General features: G+C 51.5%; 2 protein-coding genes across 2 annotated transcripts in view; one reads left to right on the forward strand and one right to left on the reverse strand.

Moving 5' to 3' along the window:
- SBNO2 (strawberry notch homolog 2) overlaps positions 1 to 8,393 on the reverse strand; it is a gene marked incomplete at both ends in the record, with an annotated part of 40,434 nt that extends 32,041 nt beyond the window's left edge. The window contains 3 exons of the mRNA XM_079546669.1: positions 2,280 to 2,403; positions 7,479 to 7,558; positions 8,268 to 8,393. Of these exons, the coding sequence (XP_079402795.1) occupies positions 2,280 to 2,403; positions 7,479 to 7,558; positions 8,268 to 8,393 (330 nt within the window). The remainder of the gene's footprint in view (positions 1 to 2,279; positions 2,404 to 7,478; positions 7,559 to 8,267) is intronic.
- Positions 8,394 to 22,404: 14,011 nt separating this feature from the next.
- Positions 22,405 to 24,590, forward strand: part of STK11 (serine/threonine kinase 11) — a gene marked incomplete at both ends in the record, with an annotated part of 32,017 nt that continues 29,831 nt past the window's right edge. The window contains one exon of the mRNA XM_079546815.1: positions 22,405 to 22,694. Within this exon, the coding sequence (XP_079402941.1) occupies positions 22,405 to 22,694 (290 nt within the window). The remainder of the gene's footprint in view (positions 22,695 to 24,590) is intronic.

The following is a 24,590-nucleotide window of genomic DNA, read 5'->3' on the forward strand; positions in this document are numbered from 1 at the left end:
GCAGGAGGCAAAGATCAATGCCGCTATAATTCATCTACTTATCTGGTTTTATCCAAGCAGAAGACTCTGGTCCAGAGTAGAACTGCACCGCCAGCACTGGTGATCAACTGGTGCAGCAGATGAGCCACCAACACAAAGCACTCCCAGCAGCTTTGCTCAGGAAGCTCAATTTGGGCCAACGCCAGGGGCTCACCTTCAAGGCTCAAACCCCAGCTTACATAAATCCGAACCTGCAGAAATCAGAGTCTCACAGAGGTTCAAATCCTCTCTCCCCCAGTAAAACAGAAGTGCAGTTAGCAGGAATTACCAGATCTCTCAAGGAGACACGCATCAGTTTGCTGTTTCCTACTGCTATAAATAAACTTCACATCATGCTTCTGAATAAAGCTCTCTTTACAGTCAAACTGCTCTTCCCTGCTGAACCAATTCAGCCCGTGCTCCAACGCTCACACCACCACATCCACTGCAGAGCAAGAAGCTGAGGCATCTCTACTGAATCATGCAGGAAGAAGAGGCAGATTACAAAGAAAAGAGGTTGTCTGCACACGTGTGCTGGCATTCAGCATTACAGAAACGACCATCCAGAAGCTCACAACAGCTCACCAGGGTTTACTGGAGTGTTTTTGAGATGTGCTGAAGCACAGTGCCAGCACTAAGTGCTCCCATACTGCCCCATTTACCCTCATGCTGTTCTCAGCACCTCTGGGCCACCTTGCAGGGCACGCTTAGAATTCATCGCGAAACGTCTGCGAAGGTCAACCTTCACCTTAATGCAGAAGAGGAAAGGGAAACAAACTCAGCTCCATTTCACACACGCCCAAACGCTGCCCGTGTGCTTATCTGTCACACCAACTCACAAACCTGAGGCTGATCAGCTGCAATGTGCAGATTAGCTGGTTCCCACACTCAGAGGAAGCCTGGCTCTGCCAGTAAGCTTCTTTGTGACCAGAAAAAAAAGGTCTGACTTACAGACGGTGTGGATGAAGATTCTGAACATAAACCACGACTCTTCACACCTTAAAGTTTCCTTTGAGAATCTCTGGGCACCTCAGAGGCTATGAGGTCCGATCTGTCACCAGTTACGGAGCCCCCAGCAAACCTGCTAATCAGGTTAAATTAAGAGACGTTAAGTAACCAAATTAATTACTCTGAAATTTCTAGCATAAGTTCCTTGCAGCATCATCTACTCCAAATGACTCTCCTGCACACAGCTTACAGCACACTCCAGCCCCACAGCACTGCTGCAGTTCCAGCCCTTCTCGTCCTTTGTCAGAAAGTCACACAACAGCTCAGGACACAAGGCAGGGGCTGGGAGTCAGTGGGTGCCCTGCATCCCCATCTGCACTCCTCCTACCTGGCTGCTTCTCTGCAGTGCCTGAAGCACAGCTCTGCCTGAGGGGGGATGGCAGACTGCATCTGCCTGTTATCTGCTCCCCTGGTAATCAGTGCAGCAACTTACTGAGAGAGAAGGGCTGGGATTACGGGGTCACTCAGCTCGGCTGTTGCACTGATAGGTCACAGCAAGGTAACTTGCTGCACATTTACTATCTTCAGATGCTGGGTTAAAATAGAACACAAACAAGAACTACAGCAAAGAACAGCCAGACACTGCTAATATCTGCATCTGCTCCTGGAAGGGATGCAGTCGGTTCCTTCTGTATTCACAGCACTGGTTTTCCAGTCATTATTAGCTAATCTTACTGCAAGATGTTGCCAAAAGCAAGTGAAACACTACAGAAAAACATCTTCCAGCCCAGAAGGATCCGCGAGGTGAGGATGCCTATGGGTCCTCCCGTGGGATGCCAGATGAGCTAGGGAGACTGCTCCTTCCACACTGCAGAAACCAGCTGCCTGGGATCTCTGTTGGGCACCGACACGATCCTTAAGCAGCCACTGGTCAGGAACCACTTGTAATGAGTGAGAGCACAGGCAACGTTCACAAGCAAAGGAAGCTTAGGAGGCAAACGATTTAACTGACTGAAGCATCTTCAAATTCACACTTACCTACACCCTCTTGCAAAATGATTCTGCTGTGTACTTTGTGTTTATATTTAATATCATTTTAAAAGACAAGCGACTGCATCACAGATAAGCTCCTACCAAGCCAATTTCTTTATTCTTTATTGCTGAGAATTCATCCCAATTACACACACCTCCAAACAAATTCACTGGACAAATTTACAACACTCTTCCTTTCCCCTCTACACCACAATCCTAAAAAGCCAACACCCATCATAAAGCACTGTTTTCCCCAAAGCCATCAGTAGCAACGTACTTACCTGAGGAAAATCACCATTTTTTGGTAAGAAGTCAGTGGGGTCCACAGATGCATAGTTTGTATCCAAGAAATGTGGTCTGCTGATGGGATTCATATAAAAATCGTGAGAGGAATTAAAATATTGCCTGTAAGGAAATGGGAAAAGCAGTTACTTCCTGTGGGTCCTTCGCATTCCTCAGGTCGCTTCAGACTCCGGCAGCAGCAGCGAAGGGGCAATTATGGGATGACACACATAGGAAGTTGATTTAGAAAAGCTAAGTTGATCCAGATGAGAGATATGTGAGGCAAAATCAGACATCTACAGGGTCTGCCTTAAGACCAAGAATCCAGTTCTCAGCAAGCTGTGTAAACTGAGAAGGACATCGCAGAAAAGAAGAGTCTGCAGGGCTGGATGTTTCAGCCCTGACAACAAAGCAAAATTGAGAATCTGAGATGTCCCATGGCCTAATGTGTGACAGCATGATGGAACCTGACAGTCATGCTACGTAAGGACAAGCATCGAGTTGCATGGAAATATCATACCAGAGCCTCTGCTCAGGTCATAAAACCAAGGCAGCCCTTCCTGCAATCAGCACAGCAAGCCTGCAGGCTGGGACAGCTAACAGCCCCTTTGTACCCCTGCAGGGAGTACAGCCACAGAGCAGAGACAGATAGAAACTGAAGGGTTAGGAACATGCAAGCCCAGACAAAACCATTAGTCCAGATGGAGATGGATTTCAGATGCAATCGATTGCACCTCATTACAAGGCAAAATCTCTACTGACCTAACACAAGAGAGAAAAGAAAGGTCTTCTGATCAGTCCCTGCTGGGGAGGGCACTCGCCATCTCCTCCTGCCCCCCTGCCCCAAGCTCCAGCTTCCCCTGAGCAGAAAGGAGGGAAGACCAGCAAAAGAGCAATTCCCCTCCTTCTCCCCAGGAGCAGCCCCTGCTCTGCATCCCACGGCTGTCCTCTGCTCTGCTGTTACACACACGAGCCCTTTCTCTCTCCTGCAGCAGCAGGAATGTGCTCTGTAATCTTTCCCGTAAGGGCCGTGCACTCAGTGCTGCTTGGGCAATCGCCACCCAACATGTTTTCATGCTGGAATCACTGAAACGTTTCACCCCATCAGACCGTTTCCTCTTGCAGCCAGTTGTTTGCTCTCCGCAGTGCCAAGGTTACAGAACTCAGAGCAATAAACTTCAGCAAGGGGAAGGAGAAGCAAAACTTTAAAAGAAATACCATCCAGGAACAGAGCTGGGGATGGCTGTGCTGCTGGAGTATTGTGGAGCAATCGGGACCCCACGTGTGGCTAACACCTCACCCATAGGCCACACTGACATATTTACATACAAGCACACTTATCTGCTCGTTTTCCCTCCTTTTTGCATCATTGAAGACAGTGTCCTCAATCCATTCAGCCCAATTAAAAATCTGTGTGCAGCTTCTGGGAAGTAAAGTATTTATGGCCAGCGAAGGGTTTGTTTAAAATGCTTTCCAGCTGGAACTGCTGTGCTCTCACCCTCTCTCCCCTGCCCAAGAACAGAGCCTGGCTTAACAACCTAACCAGAGAAACTATTTTAAGAGAGAAGTGAGCACTGCCTCCTACCTCCGCAGTGCCTCATGGGTTGCACAGGAGTCAGCCAAGGTAACAGGAAGGAAACCAAGACAGCCCCAACCTCCTTGGCCTGAACTGCTGTAGAACGAGCAGCTCTGGCATGCTGTTTTGTTTCCTTTAACCTTGGCTTTGAAATCTGTGAGATGCACTTTCTTCTTGCACTGAGATCAAGTTTGGCCTGGAGAAGCACTGCGCTCTGCAAGCAGAGTGCTGCATCTGCAGCAATGCAGGGCCCTGCCTTGAGCCCCCAGAAGGGCGATGCTTGGAGCAGCTCAGTGCTCCCACCCCACTGCATTCCATGGGAAGCCAGCCCCTCCAGTGAAATCGCACAGCCAAAAGGAAGGAATGCTGCTCCTTCCCTCCGTCACAGAGAATCTGCCTCAAGAGCTCAGTTTCAATCAGGTTCCACGTGCCAACACAACGACACCAACAGGTAGGGGCTCCGCTTTCTGCCCCACGTGCAAAGCAAGGCAACAAGGATGAACTCAGTCATCTGTAAGAAAAAGAACACCTAGGAACATAACCCAAGGGGCATCTCCCTGTAGGAAAACACAAAGGGAAGCACACAAAGGCATACAGTGTTCAGAACCCAAAAAGCCCTACTGCACACACGCTTCCTACCTTTCTGTAAGGAATAAAGTAGAGAATTCCTTTCATCCCCAAGCTGTGGGACTTTGTGAGCTGAGCAGGGAGCATCTTGGGATTATATCCATGTCAGACAATTGCTTTAAAGAGCAAGGCTGCCTTTTTGCTGCCACCCACTCTAAATATAGAAGCAGTGGAACAGTCTGGTACAAAGCAAACCTGAACTGACATCTGACTCACCCCAGCCATTTGATGTCAGTCCAGCCAGTGGGTCTCTGGGTAAGGCTGTTTCACATACTGCTAAGGAAAGTTCTTGGGCATTTTGTTTGCTTGCTCTTTAAATATAATTATTAAAAAGCAATTTGCATTTTCAATAGCAGGAACCAGAGGAACGCGCTGCAGGCAGGCTCTTACTGGAATCCACACCTCAGGTGAGCCAGAGCAATCCACATCCCTCCCAGGAGCTGGGTTTCCATCCCTTGACAACTTAAGCTTGCCATAACCTCACATCAGCTGCTCATTGATGCATCTGAATCCCTTTTGGCTCCACCTGCTCTGGGGACTCTGGCAAGGCTTTATGCTCTGGTGGTACAGCCCTACTTTTGGAGATGCAAGCTCCACGTTTCCAGGAAGCAAATGAGCAGAGTCCACAGGCTGCCCAGGCACTGACCTCTTCTTCACTGTCAGTGCACCAACTCAGGCACTTCAGAACCTGCTATCATCACAGCTAGCAGCACTCCACTCACAAGTGGTAAAGTGGAGAAGTGCATGAAAACCAGCAGGAAAAGAAAGGGGTTGCCTGTTTTAGAAGCCACGGAAGAAATCTTTGCTCCAGTTTTGGAGAAATATGTTTTGCACACGTGTGACACCGCCTGCAACAGCAGCGAGTGGGCTGACCTAGAATTCCTTGAAGGAAGGGAAGCACTGAGCTGACTGCTGCAAAAAGCCCAGCTCTTCAGGGACAGCTAACCTAGAAATTCACTGAGCTCCAGCTCTCCCCTGCAGGAGGCTTGAACACCTTTTGTTCTTCCACAAACCTTTAATGCACTGCTTACGTTTCCAGCTTAAGAAAGCCTGAAAGAAAGAAGCAAGCTTTGGTATCTTTTAAGCAAATTCTCTAGCATGAAAGTAGTGAAAAGAAACAGGAAAAACCAGCTTTGGGACAAAGCTGTTGCCATGAGAGTAAGCCATGTTCAAACACAGCCACTCACAAATGAGATTCCAGGATTTCTACCTATGACATCCCAGCCCTGTATCCCACCCAAAACAGATCCAGCAGTTTTAGGTATGAAAGGACAGCTCTTTATTTCTCCGTGAAACACAGATAAGGAAAATTTGACCTGAAAGGTGATTTTTACAGTTACCAAGGTATGAAAAACAGGAAGCTGAAGCGTAGCCTTGGCTGAATTCTCAGCAAATAAAGGCTACATTGAGCCTCACTTTCTAAAGAAATAGTAACCAAGTCAATAAGTATATATTTGCATTAAAAGCAGGCATGTCTCTGCAGGATAAAGGCTGCAACATTTCCAGTAGATCTGACACAAACAGCAAAGAGTAGCACTGGGGAAGAGGAAAGTGAAGGGCAAAACCAGAACAAATGGTCAAAGGAAAAAAAAAAAACCAACACAATAGACAAAAACAATCTGATCCTGTGGTTTGATACAGCAAAACAGAAATTGTGTTACAGCTCTCTCGAGAATTCACAAACTGTAACTTACAGGAATCGTGCTCAAAAAGTATCCTCTCTTCCAATCAGAGACAGGCCAGCTAAAAGCAGACACTGAACTGAGCAGCTAAGGCCTCCTGAATTCTCACTTTCGGAGTAGCTGACAAAGTTCCACTCAGCATCCATGGGGCAGCTCCCAGGTAATTACACATCAGGAGCATCCTGTTACACCCCACCTATCACTGCTGGCTGAGCAGGACCGGGCACAGGAGAAACAGGCAGAATTCAGAACCAAAAGGACTCGCACCCCTCTGAGCACAGAAGCTGAGTGTCACTACTGACAGCCAGGCTGGAACTCGGCCACCCATGAGGATGAATCTCTGTTCTGCAGCACCATGCAGAATTCCATCCAGGAAGGAGGTTAAACTAAATCCTCAAGCACTATGAACACAGTTACCAACTCACGATATCAAACGCTCCCTCTACTACTTTCCTTCCTTCCACCTCTGACCTAAATAAAAACACATCCTGCATCTCTGTGCCACTCCCTGCACTCACAAAGGAACCAGAGCAGCCCAGTGCCAGCAGTGTCCCCAGTGGCACCAGGCCATTTAACCTCCTGCCATCCCTAGTGTTCATCCTTCTGCCCCAGGACAGAGGTACGTGACAAAGGATGAGAACATCACTTACTGCTGTACACAGACCCCCCAAAATGCTATTTGCAGCACGTAATCTAGGTGATTTTCTGCACAGGGCAGCTTAGGAGGAAGTCCCAGTTTCTCACACGAGCCCATACTCATCACTTCACACGGAGGTGAGCTTATCAGTGAAGAGTATCAGTTACAACCTGAAGGAAAACACTCACAAACTCTGCACTGCACAGTAAGGAGTTGTACAGAGCCTTCCAACAAAGAGATTCTAGCATTCACCCAGTCTCCAGTCACCTACACAGCAATAGATTTTCATGTCACCTCACACTCCTGTCTCCAGCACCAGTAGTTTGTTCCTTCTTGTCCCCACTACCTGCAAAAAGCTACAGATGCACAACGGGGTGTTTTTAAGAACTCCATTAGTGTAACAAACCCAGGCAGAAACAAGGCTTTCTCCCTCACCACAGCCACCAGGTTTACCAGAAATCAAAGCTTTGCTCTCTTTGTGTTTTGTCTTTTTTTTTTTTTTTAGTTGTTTGCTGCTTTTTCCAAGATGCAGCAGTTTATGAAATGCCACAAGATGACCGTGATGCAATTATTTCCCCATCAGTTCGAGAAATAAACAAGGAAAGCACTCAGAAACAGTTGAATCACAGGGTGTGCAAGAGCGGAGGAGAATTATATAAAGGAGAACAGCACTCACTGGTTTTCACTTGGGAAAGATGAGGTTGGGAAAGGAGCAGGATAGCAGTCGCTCCACGAGTCGGCAGCCAACATGGAACTCTGAAAGCAGAGCACAGAATGGTCAGAGCAGAGGACCAGCACAACTTTCCTCCAATGCTTCTTCATCTTCCCACTCCCTCTGCAGTGCCCACATCTGAAGAACCAGGCACTCAGGGAGGTGGGCCTCTTTTTTTTCCTATTTCTGAACATGGTTTATAAATCAAACGTGATTTCTGAACAGAACTGTGGGGATGTGGAGGCTCTTCAGGGGCAGAGGATTGCTTCCTGCCCTGTTCAGAACACATCAGTGATTCGGTCTTGTCCCAGAATGGCTCCTAAAGCACAACTCTATTCACCTCTGCCACTCTCAAAAGAGACACAGGTGGCCCAAACCACAGCTTTAGCATCTCTCAGAGAGAGGAGCACCATGGAAACAAAGTTTATGATCTTGCACAAAGTCTCCAGCCCTTTCTCCAGCAGCCAAGCACCTCCCAGCATGTAAAGAGGGATCATTTTAGTCACAGTTCTGTTTTTCCCCTCACATTTCAAAAGCATTTGACGGCCATCAGCACAACCTTCCAGCATTAGCAATCAATACTTCATGCCCCCGGATGGCTGCCTAGGAAGTCTGGCACACAGCTCCTGTATTCACACACACACAAGGACTCCCGGGATGCAGTGGGGGACTGGTAGCCCTGCCCACACTCCTCCTGGGGACATGGGGACAACCCTGAGCATCTCCCTCCCCAGGGTCACCCTGCAGCCTCACCTCCATGGGCGGCACGGCGAGCGGGGAGCAGAAGCCAGGGATGCTGCAGAGAGCATCGGCTGCGAGCTGCTGCTCGTGCTGAGGGCAGCTCTTCCCCCCATCCATGGCCACGTGTGCTGAGGGCATCAGCCCGTGTCCTGCATGAAGTCCTCAGGGCCAGGGGTGCAGGCTGCAGAGCGGCAGGAGGCTCTTTATCTGTGCTCTTCACCCTGTACCATGTCCTGCGACGGAAAAGAAACACACAGTTATGGTTTGGGAAGGGGAAGAAAGCAGGTCCAAGTGTAAATCCAGCTAAGACATCGGTAAATAGACTGCAAAACGCCTGCCAGAACAGAGAGGTGTTTTACCAGGAAATCTGAGCTCTCAAATATCACCACACCTGGAATTCACCCAGACAGTGAACTTGCATTGAGCACCTCTCCTGCCTCACCACACACACTGTGCACGGATCTGGCAGATCGTTGCACGCCTGTGATTCCTGCAGTAGGGAAAGTGCTGGATTTTAGCTTGAAGAATTTTCCTTTTCCATACACAAAAAGATTCTGTGCTTCTGAGCAAAGTCCTCGCTAAAAACGATCCATTTCCCAAGACCGCTCATTTGCACAGCAACTCACCACTGGCTTACTGAGTAACTTGGCAGGCTTGAGCTGTTAGGAAGCAGCTGAAACACCAGACAAAGGCCTGCAAGATACCCACATGCCACCAGCAATCAGCACCTATTAGCACGCAGGCGCTTAATTCAGCCCAGTGAATGGCAGGTCGAGTTCTCACAGCCAGATTAACGCGACCCATGGTGGGGCAGCACCTCTCCAAAACAGCCCTGGCACCGATGGGATCGCAGGACTTTGTGAAGTCACCCCTGAGTCAAAGTCCCTATAAAAATAAAGTGACCTTTCAGCCAACAACATTATCCCTGCATTTGTAACAGAAAGCAACATTAAAGTGACTGTTTGCTCCTGTCCCTGGGCAGCCATGGCAGGACAGCTGTGGGAGCAGGGCTCACATGTGGATGCTGCAGCACCTGGAATGGCACAGTGGGACACGGCCTCCAAAGAACGATGCTCATTCCACTACAAAAAAAAGCACAGTGGATTTTAATTAATTGCTAATTATTTTAATCAACTGCTATTTATTTATACTCTTTACCAAGGCCCTGAAATGCCAGGATCCTTCTCGCTGACCACAGATTTGCTGTGATCTCATTCTTTTACTCCCAGAAGCGTTTCTTTCTATTGTGTTATAAAATCCACACTTGGGCTTTACAGTCCATAAACCCGGGAGCAAAAGCAGTTAAAAACAGTCTGCTAGCACCCTGGCACCCTAATTAATATACTGACCTCAGGCCTCTTGATTCATTAGTCAAACATCAGCACCAGGGTTCCCAAAAAGCAGCCTGCCCACCACGTGCAGCCCTGGAGCCTCGTGAGGGGCTGCACCCACACAGCCATCCCCGACAGCAGCCCGTTCAGCAGAGGGAACCCCTCTCACACATCACAGAGTGCTGATGCTGAAGCAAAAGCTGCTTGATGCCACATCTCCCAAACACAAAGGGCTGCAGATGGATTCCTCAGGCAGAGCCACGCTCCTGTCCCACCTATCGAGCAGCTCTGCGCAGAAAAGACTGCGGAGATGTTGAAATATTCAAGGAATTCTCCCTCCCAAAGCACACCATCTATTGCAATGCAGCTTGCAAACAGCGCTGCATAAATGTAGACTTTGACCTCCAGCCCATAGTGAAGACAGGCAGAAAAAAGGCTCAGTCAGCACGAAGCAAAGCAGCCCGAGATCCAGCAGAGCCACCCCAGGAGATGCTTTTTTCTCACACTTTTTGGGTTGCTTTCTTCTTTGGCTTTATGTTTTTCCCTGATACCACTGGGTGGTTGACAAGAGATCCTACGAAGTTTTAATTTACATCTTAGGAAGGAAGTGGTGAGAGAAAGGCTTCAACACAAAGGTTTATCACAGCTCCGCACCACAGGTGGAACTGAAGGGTTGGCTTAAAGAACAGCTCTGCCTCAGCCCTCCTCAGCCACAGCCATCCCTGCTGCTCTTCCCACTCCATGTGTGTGACAAGAGGACCCACGCTGACAGGGAAGCCCGTGCTGAGACACCCAGATCCCCCCCACCAAGCAGTGGTGAGCTAGGATTGCTTGCCACCTCCACCAACCTGTTCAAAGTCCCCCAGCCTTCCAGGCAGACTGAAAGGAACACAAAGCAACAGAAAACCTGAGACCTTCTTCAAATACATAGAGCTGCAAACGGCACAGATAAGCTTCCCCTTGGAGATGGCTTCAAATAAAGCTTGGCTGCTGCTGAGCAGAGGTGGTGAGGAGCACCAACCCCAGGGTCAGCATCACAGACACTTCAGAGATATTGACATCCTCTGGTGCCTCTAAAACACCAGCCCTGGTCTCAGCAGAGAGCTCAGGGAATTTTTTTTTTTTACTTCTCTTTCTTCCAGTTTGTAACAGCTTTCGATAGGAAATCAGCAGCAGTTATATTCCCGTAACAGCTGTAGCAAACATACAGCTTTACTTCTACAGCCAAAGGATCTTATAAAGGGGAAAATCGATAGCAGCATTTCTACCCGCCTGCTCTGCATCTCTGTGCCTCAGCAGCATGTCTCAAGGGCTGGATGCACAGGTTGGGAGCCCCAAGGAATGCAGTGACAGCGAGTGACACCCAGACCTCATGGGCTCCCCATCACGGTCACACTGTAAGGGACGGATCCCCTCAACACATCCCCAATGGAGCAGTGCACTGCTGGAGAGCTGCGGTGCTGTGTGTGAGGGCAGCAGCTTCACACCAGACTGATGGACGCAGCCACACAGCCAGCACCCAGCCAGCAGGTGTGCAAAAAGCACTCATGCAGCCTGAACACAAGCAGAAGCACGGCAGCTGCCTGCTGCATGAATGCCAGAAGTGGGAACGGCCCCAGTGCACGGCGGTGTTGGCATCCTTTGGGCAGCCACAAATATCAGCAATTCCTTGCAAGCCAGAGCTCTCTCATTTCCACATCCTAACGGTAAAAATGGATGTTTGCTGACTGTTAGGTTTTTAGAATCTTGACTCTGTAAGCCCGAAGAAGCAGCGCGGCACCAGCGAGTTCAGGAACCACAAACTGGCTGAAGCTTTTTATAGACCCAGAAAAGAAAATGCAGGATCACAGAAAGCAGTGACCTCAAATTCCAGGGCAGAGCTGCTGGGGATGAAGCTGCTCTGGCCACAGCGCAGCCCTGCGTGGGTCCTGGCTGCCAGGAGGTAATGCTGGTGGCATCCAAAAGCTCCTCACGTGCAACATGCTCCTAAATAGAACTGCTAAGTAATTAGGCTAATTTCTGATGGCTGTGTTATTTGTCGTCAAGAATTAGCTGCAGCACAGGAAGCAACTAAAAACCACCAAGAGAACAACCAAATAGCAGAAGGATGGATTCCTAAATACTACTGGAATGAATCTTGCTTTGCACATTAGATTTGCTTCTTCATTCACCATCGCAAAACATATTAAAAAATAGCTGTAAAAAATGAATGAAGAGCATAAGCCACAAAGCTGGTCGCTGTAACAGCTTCCAACCCAGCAAAAGTGCTCTGGAACCATTGAGGATGAGGTTCCTGCCACAATAAGGAAGGCAAAGGAAAAGGAAAACGCCAGTGCCTGGTGTAAGCAGCGGCAGGGACAGAGCTGAGCCCCAGCAACAGGCAGGTAAAGCCCTGCTTGCACTGCTGAGAAGCAGCAATGTGCCCCTCCTGACATGGGGTGATGGCACTCAGCTGTGCTTACACAACCAGGGAACCAAAGCTGGGTCGGCTGCTGCTTGGCCAAGCAGCTGGGGCTCATAGTGAAACTGCTGCCGAGCGTGACAAAGCCCCGCGAGCAATCGTGAGTCACCCTGATGAAGCCACAGCGATAATTCAGACATTACTGAGTTTGCTTACAGGTTTGCCATTCAGCCCAGGTCACAATAGGCAGGAATTCCTATGGAATCCTTCCTGCCCAGCTGTTACAAAGAGCATATTTCAAATGTTAACAGCCTGATCTCTGTACAAGTGCAGAATTGCTGCAGCAATTCCAGGTCAGAAGAACACAAGGACCTGTCCTGCAGCAGTCAGCGCCATGGTGCAGGCTCAGCTCACGTAGCTGCATCCAGGAGAGGTGGGAGCCCACAGCACGCTTGGGACAGGTGAGCACTTCCTTCTGGTTGTGTTTCAGCCTTTGTTACTCACTCCAAATTGTTCTCTTTTAAAAGATGACAGCTAGGAAACCACAGGCAGGTCCAGAACAGTCAGAGCTGAACCTGCCGAGCATTGAGTTACTGTGTATCTGTAACGAGAGAGAGGGCTCTGAAACACAATCCTGCTCCTCTCCTGATGCACACAGAGCCCAGTGCTCTGCTCCACCTGTGTGGCTCCCCAGGAGCACAGCTTGAACACAAACTGCCCTCAGAAATGGGAACTGAGCACCACGCAACACCAAAAAGTGATTGTAGGTCTCAATGACTGAGGCAGCTTCAAGTTCCTCTTTAACACTTCTTCTTGCCATATTTTTGGACAGTTTAGGCTGAACATTTTGCCTTGAGCAATGAGGAAGGAGGCTTTGAATCAGAGCCCCACCCCCAGCAGGGACTCGCACTATGGAAAACCAAGGAGGAAAAGTCAGGGTCAGCCCAGCACGTCTTCAACCTCACACATTAGAAAGCATGAAAGAAAATGAGCCTGATGCAAACATCTTCCAAGTAACATTAGGAAGTTACAGGAGGAGAAAGGAAAATTTATCCTCAGGCTGGTGAGGAGCACAGCTCAATTCAGGTACAACAGCACAGGATAACATCAATCTAGATATAAGTAATAACAATAATACGCATCTGTGATGAAAGTGGAGCCACTTGAGGGCATGCTAACCCAGCACTTCAGTCACCTTCATCTCCTGAATGCTTTCAGCTAGAAAGAACGCACGTTGGGTGCATCTGCTCTGCACACCGAGCTCCACATCCTGTGCACACAGCACCACCAGGCTTGGGAGTGAGACAGAAGGGAACAGGGATAAGCTCACTGCTCAGCAGGGCTATGCCAGCCAACAGCAAACTGCGGCGACTGAAAACAAACGGACAGATTAACTGCTGGAGTTACATCGTCTGTAAACAAAGAGAAGAGCTGAGATCATTCTGAAGCTTCTTGCCAGATCCATCCAAGACACACAGTGGTGCACGCAAAGGAGATAAATTGTCCTCCCAGGACAGCAAGAGCTCTGCCTTCCCAGCAGTGCCAGGCCCTCCTGGTTTCAAGTTAAGGCCACGCAGAGAAAAACTGCAAATCAAAGACACTTTTGGGCAGGAAGCATTCTCAGCAGAATACAGACTGTCCCGTGCAGGTAGGCTGAAGGCAGGTTTAAATTAGCACATAGGAAACCTTTATTACAAGTACCAGGGAAAAAAACAAAAGCTGAAAACCAGCATACAAACCAGTCAGGGGCACAGACTGCAGCACAGGCACTCAGAACAAGAAGAGCAGCCAATAAAGTCAGGATAGAATCTGACTTGCTGGAGGACACTGAAGGAATCCCTCTCCAAAAGATGCACCATTCTCACTGCACACAAAGCAACAGTTTAGTTGTTTGCAATTACAATACACAAACACTAAGTAAAATCAGCACAAGCTTCTTATAAAAAAAATAACATCCTCCTCGTGGCTCTGCAGCACTTCACATTAATCCACACCAAAAGCCGTGCTGACAGCCTGCAGCCAGACAAAGCTCTGCTATTTCCCCACACGCAGCCTGCAACCAGGGAGTTTATCTGAGATGCCTGTGAAATTAAGCCCTATCAGGAACTCTCCAGAGCAAAAGTGTCGTTACAGTGGGTGTGAAGAGAAGAGCACAGCGGCAATATTTATGCCACACGGGTCTGCCATGGAAACAGTCACACCACCAGTGAGGAAGTGCCTCATAGCTCTGAGGGCCTCCACGTACAGAGAGGGGAACTGCACTGACAGGGGCTCCCACCCAGCTCCACGGGGCTCCCCTCACTCCCAGGAGGAGGGTCAGTGCATCAGTGCCACACAGCACTCCCAGCAGCCGAGGCTGTGGCTCCAGGCTCACGCTGCCCATCGTTCAGATGCTCTTCAGTGCCGTTTGGATACCGGCAAGAGTCACGATGGCCTTAATCCTCAAAAGAAAAGCACAGAAACATAAACCTAACTAATGAAAGAGGAGGAAAAAGTCAATTTGGAGCCCTGATGCTGGCATTTGCCCCACTGTGCCGTTCCTTCCATTTTCGTGGATGAATATTAGGCAGTTGAAAGCTCCCAGATTGAGAACGTGCCAGAGCTGAGACTGGAGCAGCTCAGACAGGAGCACACAGAGCAGCACCAGGCTCCTGGAGTCAGCCTCAGAACACACCTGCAAGGCAAAACTGTGCCATAATGCTGGTTAATTAAAGGGAAAGAAGAGCAGCAAGCACACAGCTGACTAAGGTTTAAAGCCAAGGAACACGACCTCCAGGATCCTCTACGCTTCGCCTCTGCCCACTGTTTTTGAGATAATCCCAAGAGAAGCTCTGCAAGAAACACTTTGCATGAGCTGAGCAGGTCCTGAGACCCTGTGCAGTGCTACCACACAGGCTATGAGTATTCTGCTTCACACACTGCTGAGAAAACACCCCAGGACATCAAAGCCTGCTTCTCTACTGATCACAAGCCCATAGCAGCAGTCCTAACCAGACAGCCTTCAGGCAAGCTCAGCACACTGTGAAAGAGGCATGTGTTGGCCTCTTTCATAGCTCTATGTTTACAAATCTCGATCGTGTTACCAAAAATGACTGAAGAGTTTCAAGCTGAGAAAGTGTTTCAGGAGAATATAAAACTCCTAATTAAGCCTATACTGCTTTCCAGAGAGATCCAGGCTCTCACGACTGAGAGTCACAGTGCAGCATTCAGTGGCTGCACAGTTGGCTCTTTAATACAGTGTCACTGTTCAAAAAGCTTGAAACCTGTGTCAGCATTTTCATTATAAACCCCCCATTTCAGAGCTCTGTAACTTAAACATTAAAAAGGCCCATTCAGTCAGGAAACACAACCCTCAAACAAACCACAGGGTCGCTATTTTAAACACAAAATTAAAAGTAAAATAAATAAATTAAAAGGAAAATTCAGTCCATGTATGCTTCAGAGTTAAAAAAAAAACAACAGTCTGCAGTGAGCAAGGCTGTGCTTTTCATTGAGCACCCAGCTTGGCAGATGCATCTGTCCCATGTCTGACACGTGATGAAGCGTGACACTTGGCTGCACCATTCCTGTTCCAGGGTAAAGAATCAAATTAAGAACTAAACATGAAAGAAAAGTGTTGTAGAATTCCCTGGCTCTGCTAGCTTCTGTCCGGCTCTGTGGGTTTACCATCACATCTGCTTGACAAAGCATAGTTTCGCTTTCACCCACCCGAAAGCCCTGCACAAGCAATCCCAAGAGGAGGAAAAACACTACCAGAGAAACCAGGTGGGGAAATGCACTCCTCTTTATCAGCACCAGTCAGCCATCCCAGCCATTGCATGAAACAATCAGATAAAAAACACCACTCCAAATTAGACAGCAACCTTCAGGTGCCAATCACGGCTCCACTAGCTTCAGCACTGCCCACCAGGGACATTTGGGAATGCCTGAAAGCATTCCTTCTCCAACACTGCATCAGTAATTAATTATGTTAAGAACTGGGTGCTGCAGGTGACTGCTAACAGCACCAGAGTTAAGAGTTCTACCCTTCAAAGGCTCTTAATAGGGCCATTAAGAACCGCACCACAACAGGCAGACACGGGCTTCGAGGCTGTGCTGATGGTTTTTAAGTACATTCAGCAGCGCTCGACTCAAAAGTGTCTGAACAAAGCGTAGAAGTGGGAACTCAGCCTTTGCACAGCACGGCTCGATCCTCAGCACCGGGCTGCATAAAGTGACAGGGCCGGCTTTCGCTTCGGAAGGGGGACTGCTACTGCAAAACACCGACCCACAAAGCACTCCGAGGCCCCTTCGCCTCTCACAGAGCCGAGGAGCGGTCGGAAGGGCCCCTCCAGACCCCCTCAGCCGTGGGCTGAGCGCTCCCTACCAGCTCGGGCTGCCCGGGCCCCACCCACGGCCTCGGGCACCGCCAGGGATGGGACAGCGAAGCTCCGGGCGGTGTGGGAGCCTCACCAGCTCCCAGGGGAGGACTTTCCCCTCACATCCGACCCGCCGGACACGGACCAGCGCCCGCCAGAAGGAAGCGGAGGGAGCAGCCCCACGCTCCTGCAATGCCCCTCAATACCGGAGGCTTCCGCCCGCCGAGAACCGGAGCTTCACAAAGAGCCAGCCCCCGCCCCGTGCCCCCGGCCCTTACCTGCGCGGGGGGCTCAGGCTCCCGCCCGGCGACCACCGCCGCCTTCTGGCTCGCCCTCAGAGGCCGCCATTTTGGGGGAGGGACACGGACTTCCGGGCGGAAGTGGGCGGAGGGCGCCACCCCTGGAAGGCGGAAGTTCCGCAGGGCGAGGCGGCGGTCCCGGGCTGCGCAGGCATGGCCGGGCACGTGGAGCGGCTGCGGGCCGGCCGGCCGCCTCCCGGAGACCGCCGGGGTCTTCCTCCTTCGCCCCGCTACTCCCACCTGCGAGGTGGGGATGGGGGCGGCTGTTGCGCGCTGTGGGACAGCGGAGAGGTGAAGTGCTGAACCCCGGGAGCGCCGCAGCCCCGAGGGAGGAACGGCTCTGCGTCCCCCCCCACTCCCCCAGGCTGCCTGACGCCTCCCGCCCGTTCCTAAAGCTTTTTTTAATTGTTTCTGTTGGATCTTTGCCCCGGTTCAGTCCCAGGACAACGAGAACAAAAGTCCCCACGGGGTCACGTAAAGAAACACTCCAGATAAGGCTATTTTTGCATTGGCATCTTCAGCAGAGCAGGGCTGTGTCCGGCTGATTCCCAGAAGGGAGCTGCCAGCAGAGCAGAGCCGCCTCTATCTGCAGCCTGAGTGCTGGGCTCCTGCCACAGGGGGAGCAGAGCAGCCTCTGAGCACTGCACCCTGAGACACCACAGCTGGGGATGTGGCCCTTAGCCTTGCCCAGCCCAATGGCAGTTCTCTTTGTCCTGCTCAGACCTAAATGTCACATTTGGGCTCTTCTTGTTAACATGCACTGCTCTCAGAACACTTCATTCACCTGTGTGCATTAATCAAGGCAGTTGTCACATTTGTGTTGTTTTGTTTTGTTATTAAATATCCATTCTCCAGAGCTTAACATGAGAGATTCTGACTCTCAAGTCACACCTTGAACACCTCCTCCTGCTCTGACTCACCTCATGCTGCCGCAGGCACCAAAGTAGCACCAAAGTACATCCTACAGGTAGCACTGCCCTGCAGTGCTCTGCTTGTTCCCTTGAGGATATGGGCTCCATGAGAACAATTGCTGTAGCTCCATTAGTCACTGTAGCAATTGGACAGATCAGTACGACAGGAAAGGCATTACAACAAAGGTGTGATGATGAAAGGACCAGCAAAACAGAAAGGTGCTATAAAGAAAGGGAAGAAAATTGCTCACCTGCATGAGAAGATTCTAGGTTCATAGGGGAAAACATCACCAAGAAGGGATCTCTAGGAAGAAATCCTTTCCTGGGGCAGTCAGCCCTTAAATGGGGTCTAAGAGAGGTACAGTCAGGCTCCAGCCCTTCTGGGTTGCTCAGATGAATTGCCTTCACCTGTGCTCTCAGGGCTGACTGGGTCTTTTCCCCGGGTGCTCAATCAATGGTTCAGGCTGGGACTCAACAATTGCCCTACAGTCATGCATTTCTATGGCTTAAAATCCCCTAGAACTATTTGTTTAGTATGATACAACTGTGAACAAAGCAAACACAGGAAGAACCAGCACAGATCCCTCCAGCCTCCTCCTGTGATCAGTGCCATCCCAGCAGTCGGGGCCATGACACAGCGCTCGCCTCCTTTCCACTTCTCACCCCAGTTCCCATTTCAGACATGAACCTGATGACCCTGCAGACCCCTCCCAACCCCTAAAAGCTTCCTCAGGAGCAAGGGAGCACTGAAAGCCTCTATCCTAATGAGCGCCTCTGGATTAGGAAGGGAAGGACTCGCACATGCCTCCGTGAGGTTGTGCTGGGGTGAGTGTTGTTGCTGCACGAGGAGACAGCAGCACCACAAAGGAAAGCCCCCCGTGAGCTTGAGGTTGCAGCACAGCCCCTGCTGCAGCCAGTGATGGGCTTTGTGCCAAGCACCTTTGTCTATGATCCCAAGCAGCATCCCTGGGAAGTGCTCTGCCTTCCCCAGAAGAAGCCTTTCCCAGGCAGCTGGACCTCTGGGGGACAGCAGGTCCTGGGGGAGCAGGATCAGAGACACAAACATCAGGGCCCCGATCCAGAAGTGCTGGCTTGCAAGCATGCTACAGGGTCGTTGCTGCGGCCATGTCAGGGTGTTTGGACACATTGCGTGCACTGAGTTCCTGTTTCTTCCCACAGCCTGGAAATCCCCTGACTTTCCACTGGGTTGGGGTACCCTGGACCCAGCTGGGCCCACGCTGCCCTACAGCTTTAACAAGGGACAGCACAGAGGGGGAGAATGGAGCCACAGCTCTGGGGGTGTAGGCTGGTGTGTGCCAGACCATCAGAGGGATCTGTAAAGCCCCCTCAGTCCTGAGGAGCCCCTTCCTGGAGTGTCACCTCCTGGGAGCAGAGCGCAGCTGATGCAGCCCGGTGGGAGCTGCAAAGGAGGCAGTGGGAGCTGCTCCTATCTGGGGTTCTTTTGTGTGGATGTTTTCCAATCGATCCTGCCCTTGTGCTGCTGGGAACCCGGCCCTCTTGGGAAGGGGAAGCACAGTACTTACCAGAATTTGGGTGATCACTTTCCAGCACTTTGGACTCCGTGCCAAGATCGAAGTAAATCACATGTGGCCAGGCACTATCATGAGAGAAGCCTATAAGGGAGCAGAGACAAACACAGTGTTTGTCAGGCAGGGAGAATGCAGAGCTGTTGGTCCTGGGGCAGCTGTGCCTCCTTCTGTGCAGGCGTTCTCTGATCCTGTCTCAGTCTCTTGTCCTCAGCCCTGAGCTCCTGCTGCCCAGAGATGGAGAGAGGCTCATGGAGCCCAGTGCTACCGTGCTGGTTTCCCTCTTTATTCTTCCTGTGGTGTTCACTGAGCTTGCTTGTGTGTATGGCCATGTATGCTGGCAGGCTGCTCTTATTTTTTAAATGAAAATAGAGATTTCTATGGAGCTTAATCACTTCCAGAAGAAGGGGTTAAAATACCCCTTAGCGCAAAACTCTGAAGAACAAAAATGTCAACTTCTACCAACAAACAAAAATCTCAACTTATCCCAAGAGAACCACTATATGGGTCATATTGGAAAAGCTTTTTCCAATGGTTTCTGCACTTTTTTATAACACTGTCCAAAAGCAGATGGCAACAGCTGGAGGTGATGCCATTTCCAGGACAGAGCCTCTGGGAGCAACTGAGTGAAGGTAGGCTCTGCAGGGCTCTTGGATGCGAGGGGCCTCAGAGCAAGGACAGGTGGGGACACGGGCATGAGGAAGCTGAAGCTGGACTCACTGGGCCCTGCAGGCCCACGAGCTCGGCCAGGAGGTGGCAGCTCTTGCCGCTCTGTGGTGCTGTTGAGATGCTGCTGCTGGGATCCAGCAAGGAGAAAGGCGGTAACATACTTGCAAGAGGAGAAAATGGCCAAAAGGTCAGGATAGGGCGTGAAGGAGTGATGCAGTGAGAACACAGCCAGGCACAGCAGCACTAACAGCACCTCTGTCCCGAGAATGTCGGGACAGACAGTTGGGCAGGACAGACGTGTGGTGAACTGCGGGGTTTAGCAGTGTGGGAGATTCATTGGCTGGGTCCTCCTCCAGCAGCCAGGTGGACACCTGGAGGACGCTGCCATGCACATGAACCTCCTCTGACTCATCCAAACCTCTCCTGTCTTTGTTTCTGGCCAGAAGCAGAAGACTGTAGCACAGTGACAGCACACAGCAGAAAGCAGCTGCTGCCCTCCAGCCCAATGCTGGCCTCATTTCAGGGCTGCTGATTCCCTGCTTCACCTCTGAGGGCTACAGATAAAGGCAGCACTGAGCTGTTTACCATCTGCTATTTGTTAATGTCCAAGAGCACAGAGTCCACGTTGAGACTGCCTGATGGGTGCCGGACTCCTCGGTGCTCACCAGGGGTTGGCAGAACGGCCCGTGGCGGCCGATGGCGGCAGTGCGTGAGGGCGGCACGGCGGGGGAGGAGGGGCCTCTTCTGCTGACAGAATTCCTGCACGCACGGCAGGGGTTTAGCGCGTTACGTTTAGCACCGAACGTAGGGATCAGGAGAAAAGAGGGGCTGTGGTTCCGGAGCGTTTGCGCAGCGCTAAGGACGGGCTGCACAGCAGGCACCGCCCGGAACGACCAGGGCGCGGCGGTCCAGGCCCAGGCCCAATGCGCGGCGCCACTCCCTCCTCCACCCGTCTCCATGGCAACCACTTCCCTTCGCCCTTCGCCCTTTGCCCTTTGCCCCCTACGGCCGACAGCGCTGACGGACAGCTCCCTCAGCCTATCACGGCGCGCTTCCCTGTACCCGAGTGAAAGGGCGGGCTGGAAACTCCGCGAGCCAACCGGAAGCGAAAGCCGCTGGGCCGGCCCCGCCTCCTCGTGGCAGGACCGCAGCCAATCAGAGAACGAGCTCTCGGGGGCGGGGCCGGCGCTGTGGCCAATCGGCGCGGACGTCGGTCGCCAGGGAGGCGCAAGGCCCGGGGGGGGGGCAACGGCGGGAGCGCGGCGGGGCCGGGCGGGGGCGGGAGGTAAACAAAATGGCGGCGGCGTGCGCGCTGCGGCGGCGGCGGAGGGGGTAAAGGGGCGCGGTTCGGCTGGAGCGGGCCCTGAGGCGAGTCCGCGAGGGCAGAGCGGGGACGGTGGCCGTTGGGGATTCCTCTGAGACGGGTGGACGCCACGGGAGCGCGGCGCCGGGGCCCGGCCCGGTCTGAGGCCCGGGAGCGGGGAGGGAAGACGAGGCCGCCGGGCTCCCCGCTCCGTTCCCCGTGTCGGCGGCGCAGCGCGGGGCCCGGCGCTGAGGGAGCGGCCCCGGCGCACGGGGAAGGGCCTTCCCTGGGCCGCTCGCGGGGCCCGGTCCCCGGCGGCAGCGTCCCCTCAGCCCCGCGGCCCGGCAGCGTGCAGAGCGTTCGGCTCCCGCCTCCCTCCTTCCCTCTTCTCGGAGGCTCTGCTCTGTTCCTCCGGCCCTGCCGATACCTGTGGAGTGGCCCGTGAAGAGTCCGTCCCTCTACCCGCATCTCCTTCCTTTGGGCAGGGAATGGGGCGCTGGGAGCACCTGGCGCAGGGGTTTGCTGCCTCTTGAGCCGTCCCGCACCTCGTTGTGCCCGCGCAGCTCCGGGGTTTGGCTTTCTGCCGGTGGGGTTTGGCTGTCCAACGCCCGCTGAGCCTGGGAACAGCAGCGGTGACACATCATGTGCCAGGCGCAATCCAGGTGGCTGAAGGATGCCCCTGGGAGATCTCAATAGGCACCGAAGGCCTCAAACTTTTGTAGGCGTGAAAAGCGAAGAAATTAGAATTGTTTCTGAAAACTCTTTCAAAGAAACCTGGTTCCAGCTTCCAAACGGCTGAAAAAAGCCCCAACGTCTGCTCTAGTGCTCGGAAGGTGAAGGCTGCAGGGCAGGAGTGCTTCCCCCGCCATCCTGCTGGGAGCTGGTGCCTGTGCTGTGCTGGGAATGGAAAGCCACGAACGAGACTTGGCAGTGGTCTGTTTTATGTGACGATCTGAGGTCCCCAGGATGACCTAGCACTTACCTTCACAAACTGGGCCAAGTGAAAGGCCGAGGTGACTTGAAAGAACCCTAGAGGTGGGACCAGGCCAGGAGCAAAAGCGAGTCCCAGCCTGATTGTGTCTGGTCAGAGCTATATATTCTTAAGAGACGCGTTACTGGAGCAGACCTGGATCTTTTAGCATCCACTTGAGCTGGAAGCAGCTCATAGTTTGTTTTGTTTTCTCGTTTTGTTTTGTTTTTTTTAATTAATGTTTGTACAATCTTCTGGATGTTTTTTTTCAAGAAGGAGTAAAAGGGAGTGTTGGAAACAAACAAACAGGATTAAAACCCTGAGCGCTTAAGGAAGACAGGTTAAGGAACTTAATCCAGGATGGATATGCAGGAGCCTCAGCAGCTGGGTATGTTTGGAGAGAGCGAGCTGATGTCTGTGGGGATGGACACTTTTATCCATCGCATCGACTCTACTGAAGTCATCTACCAGCCACGGCGGAAAAGGGCCAAGCTCATCGGCAAGTACTTGATGGGAGACTTGCTTGGAGAAGGATCTTATGGCAAAGTGAAGGAGATGCTGGACTCTGAAACCCTCTGTAGGAGAGCTGTGAAAATTCTGAAGAAGAAGAAGCTACGCAGAATTCCCAACGGGGAGGCGAACGTGAAAAAGTGAGTAAATGCTTCTGGTAGATGGGAAGCGAGGGGGTTAAACTTTGGTCTTTATTTTCCAGCTGAAGTTCTGCATCGTTTGAACTAACCACGTAGCTTTGTGTTTTGGAAATGCTTGGCAAGGTGTAGGTATTAAGGAATGCTCTCCATCCTCAGCTGCGTGGCTGAGGGCTCCTAACCTTGTCCTGGCTGGGACAGGGGCAGAGAGCTCAGCTTCAAGGGCTCCTCCAGCTGAATGGGAGTGCAGCAGCACTGGGCCGTGGCTGTGTGCTCTCAAACTCTTCAGGCAGTGATTGCTGCCACCCACGTCAGTGCTGGGATGCGATCCCGTGCGTTGGGGGCATAGCAAGCCTGGGGTTTTATTCTTGGATTCTCTTCTGGCTAATGAGTTTAGGAAGCAATTCAAGGCTCTTTTCAGTTCATTTCTGCAGCTGTAAAATAGAGACAAGGGCTGTCAACCTCTTTTCAGTGACTCAAGATCTGTGCTTGGAAGGTTTTCCAAGTGCCGGTTACATACTGATTAATCAGAGCACAAGTAACTAATTAAAACATTCTGTGGGGAGCAGCCTAGCGTTATGCTTCATTTGCGGGACTCGTTAGGTGGAACTTTCCCTTTCAGCAGCATTGTGCCCTGCGCTCCAAGACCTCGCAGCCTTTTTCCCACAGCAAGCTGTTTGTTACAGCCCCTAGAGGTGGCTGTTTATCTGCTGGGAGGGGAGAGCCCTCCTGCAGCCACAGCAGTTTGCACGGGGCTTATCTCCTCTCAGGAGGGAGGGCTGGGGGTGTTTAGAGGACTCTTGTGTTGCGCCCTGAGCTGCGACGTGCTGAGCGCAGCGCCCTGACCCAGCAGAGTCTTGTTTCTGTGTCTCAGTTTGGTTCGAGTCCGTGAGCTCAGCTGTGAGATACTTCACGTCCTGTACCTTGTGTCAGCTCCTGGGGTTTGCCTTCTAACCTTCAGTGCCAGGCATGGTGACAAAACAGGCGCAGGGCTCAGTGCTGGGACCTCCCTTTGCTGGCTCGAGTTCAGAATAAGAGTGAACTGCTGGTTAATGTGTAATAAAAATGTTTCTTGTTTTTCTGGTAGAGGCATGGGCGCCCTGCTCCATCCCTGCCCCTTCACTTCTATCAACAGCTCTGCTGAGAAGAGGGAGGTGGTTTCTTTTTTACTTCAACTTTTTTCTCCCTGGTGGTGAAGCCAGGCTCCCAGATACCAGGGGAGATGGCAGAACTGTGGGGATGGTGCTGAGTCCCAAAGTGAACCCTGTAAAAGTTTTGGAGCCTGTCTGAAAATGTCTGACTTGCCTTCATTAGGGTTAGTTAGTGAAGCAGACTACCTGAGTTTTGCTCTGTTTGGTCGTGGATGTTTTTCTGGCTCAGCCTTGCTTGTTTCAAAGCACGGAGGCAGGTTTTCAGTGTTGCCTCCTAATGAGGGCTTACTTGGGCTCAAGTTCCTATTCTTGTCACCTTGCCCTTCTCTTAGGCCACCCATTCATTATCTGCGTGGTCAGTGGTGATTTTTAAAAGACAAAATGCTGTATTTTTGCCATTACCCCCTTGCAACACAACTCTGAGCAAATCAGAACCATCCAGCCCTGCTGCGCCAGGCGGGGAGAACCATCTCCTGTTTGAATGGAGCTGCTGATCAGGCATCAAACCCTTCTGGTCTGCCCTGTCGGTTGGGTGGGGGGAGCACATGGTGGCATTTAACAACACGTGTGACCACGGTAAGCTTGATTTCCAGGTAGTGCTGGAAAGCACTGTGTGATCCCTTTTTAATGTCACGCTGCTTGGCCGCACACCGTTGGTGTTTGGCTTTCTTCAGCTGCGTTTGAACAGCTTTACTGAGTGCTTTACACCCTGCGAGCTGCTGGCATGTAATAAATAAAAACCAGACCG

Source organism: Tetrao urogallus (genome assembly GCF_951394365.1).
Source record: "Tetrao urogallus genome assembly, chromosome: 25".
Classification (NCBI taxonomy): Eukaryota; Metazoa; Chordata; class Aves; order Galliformes; family Phasianidae; genus Tetrao; species Tetrao urogallus.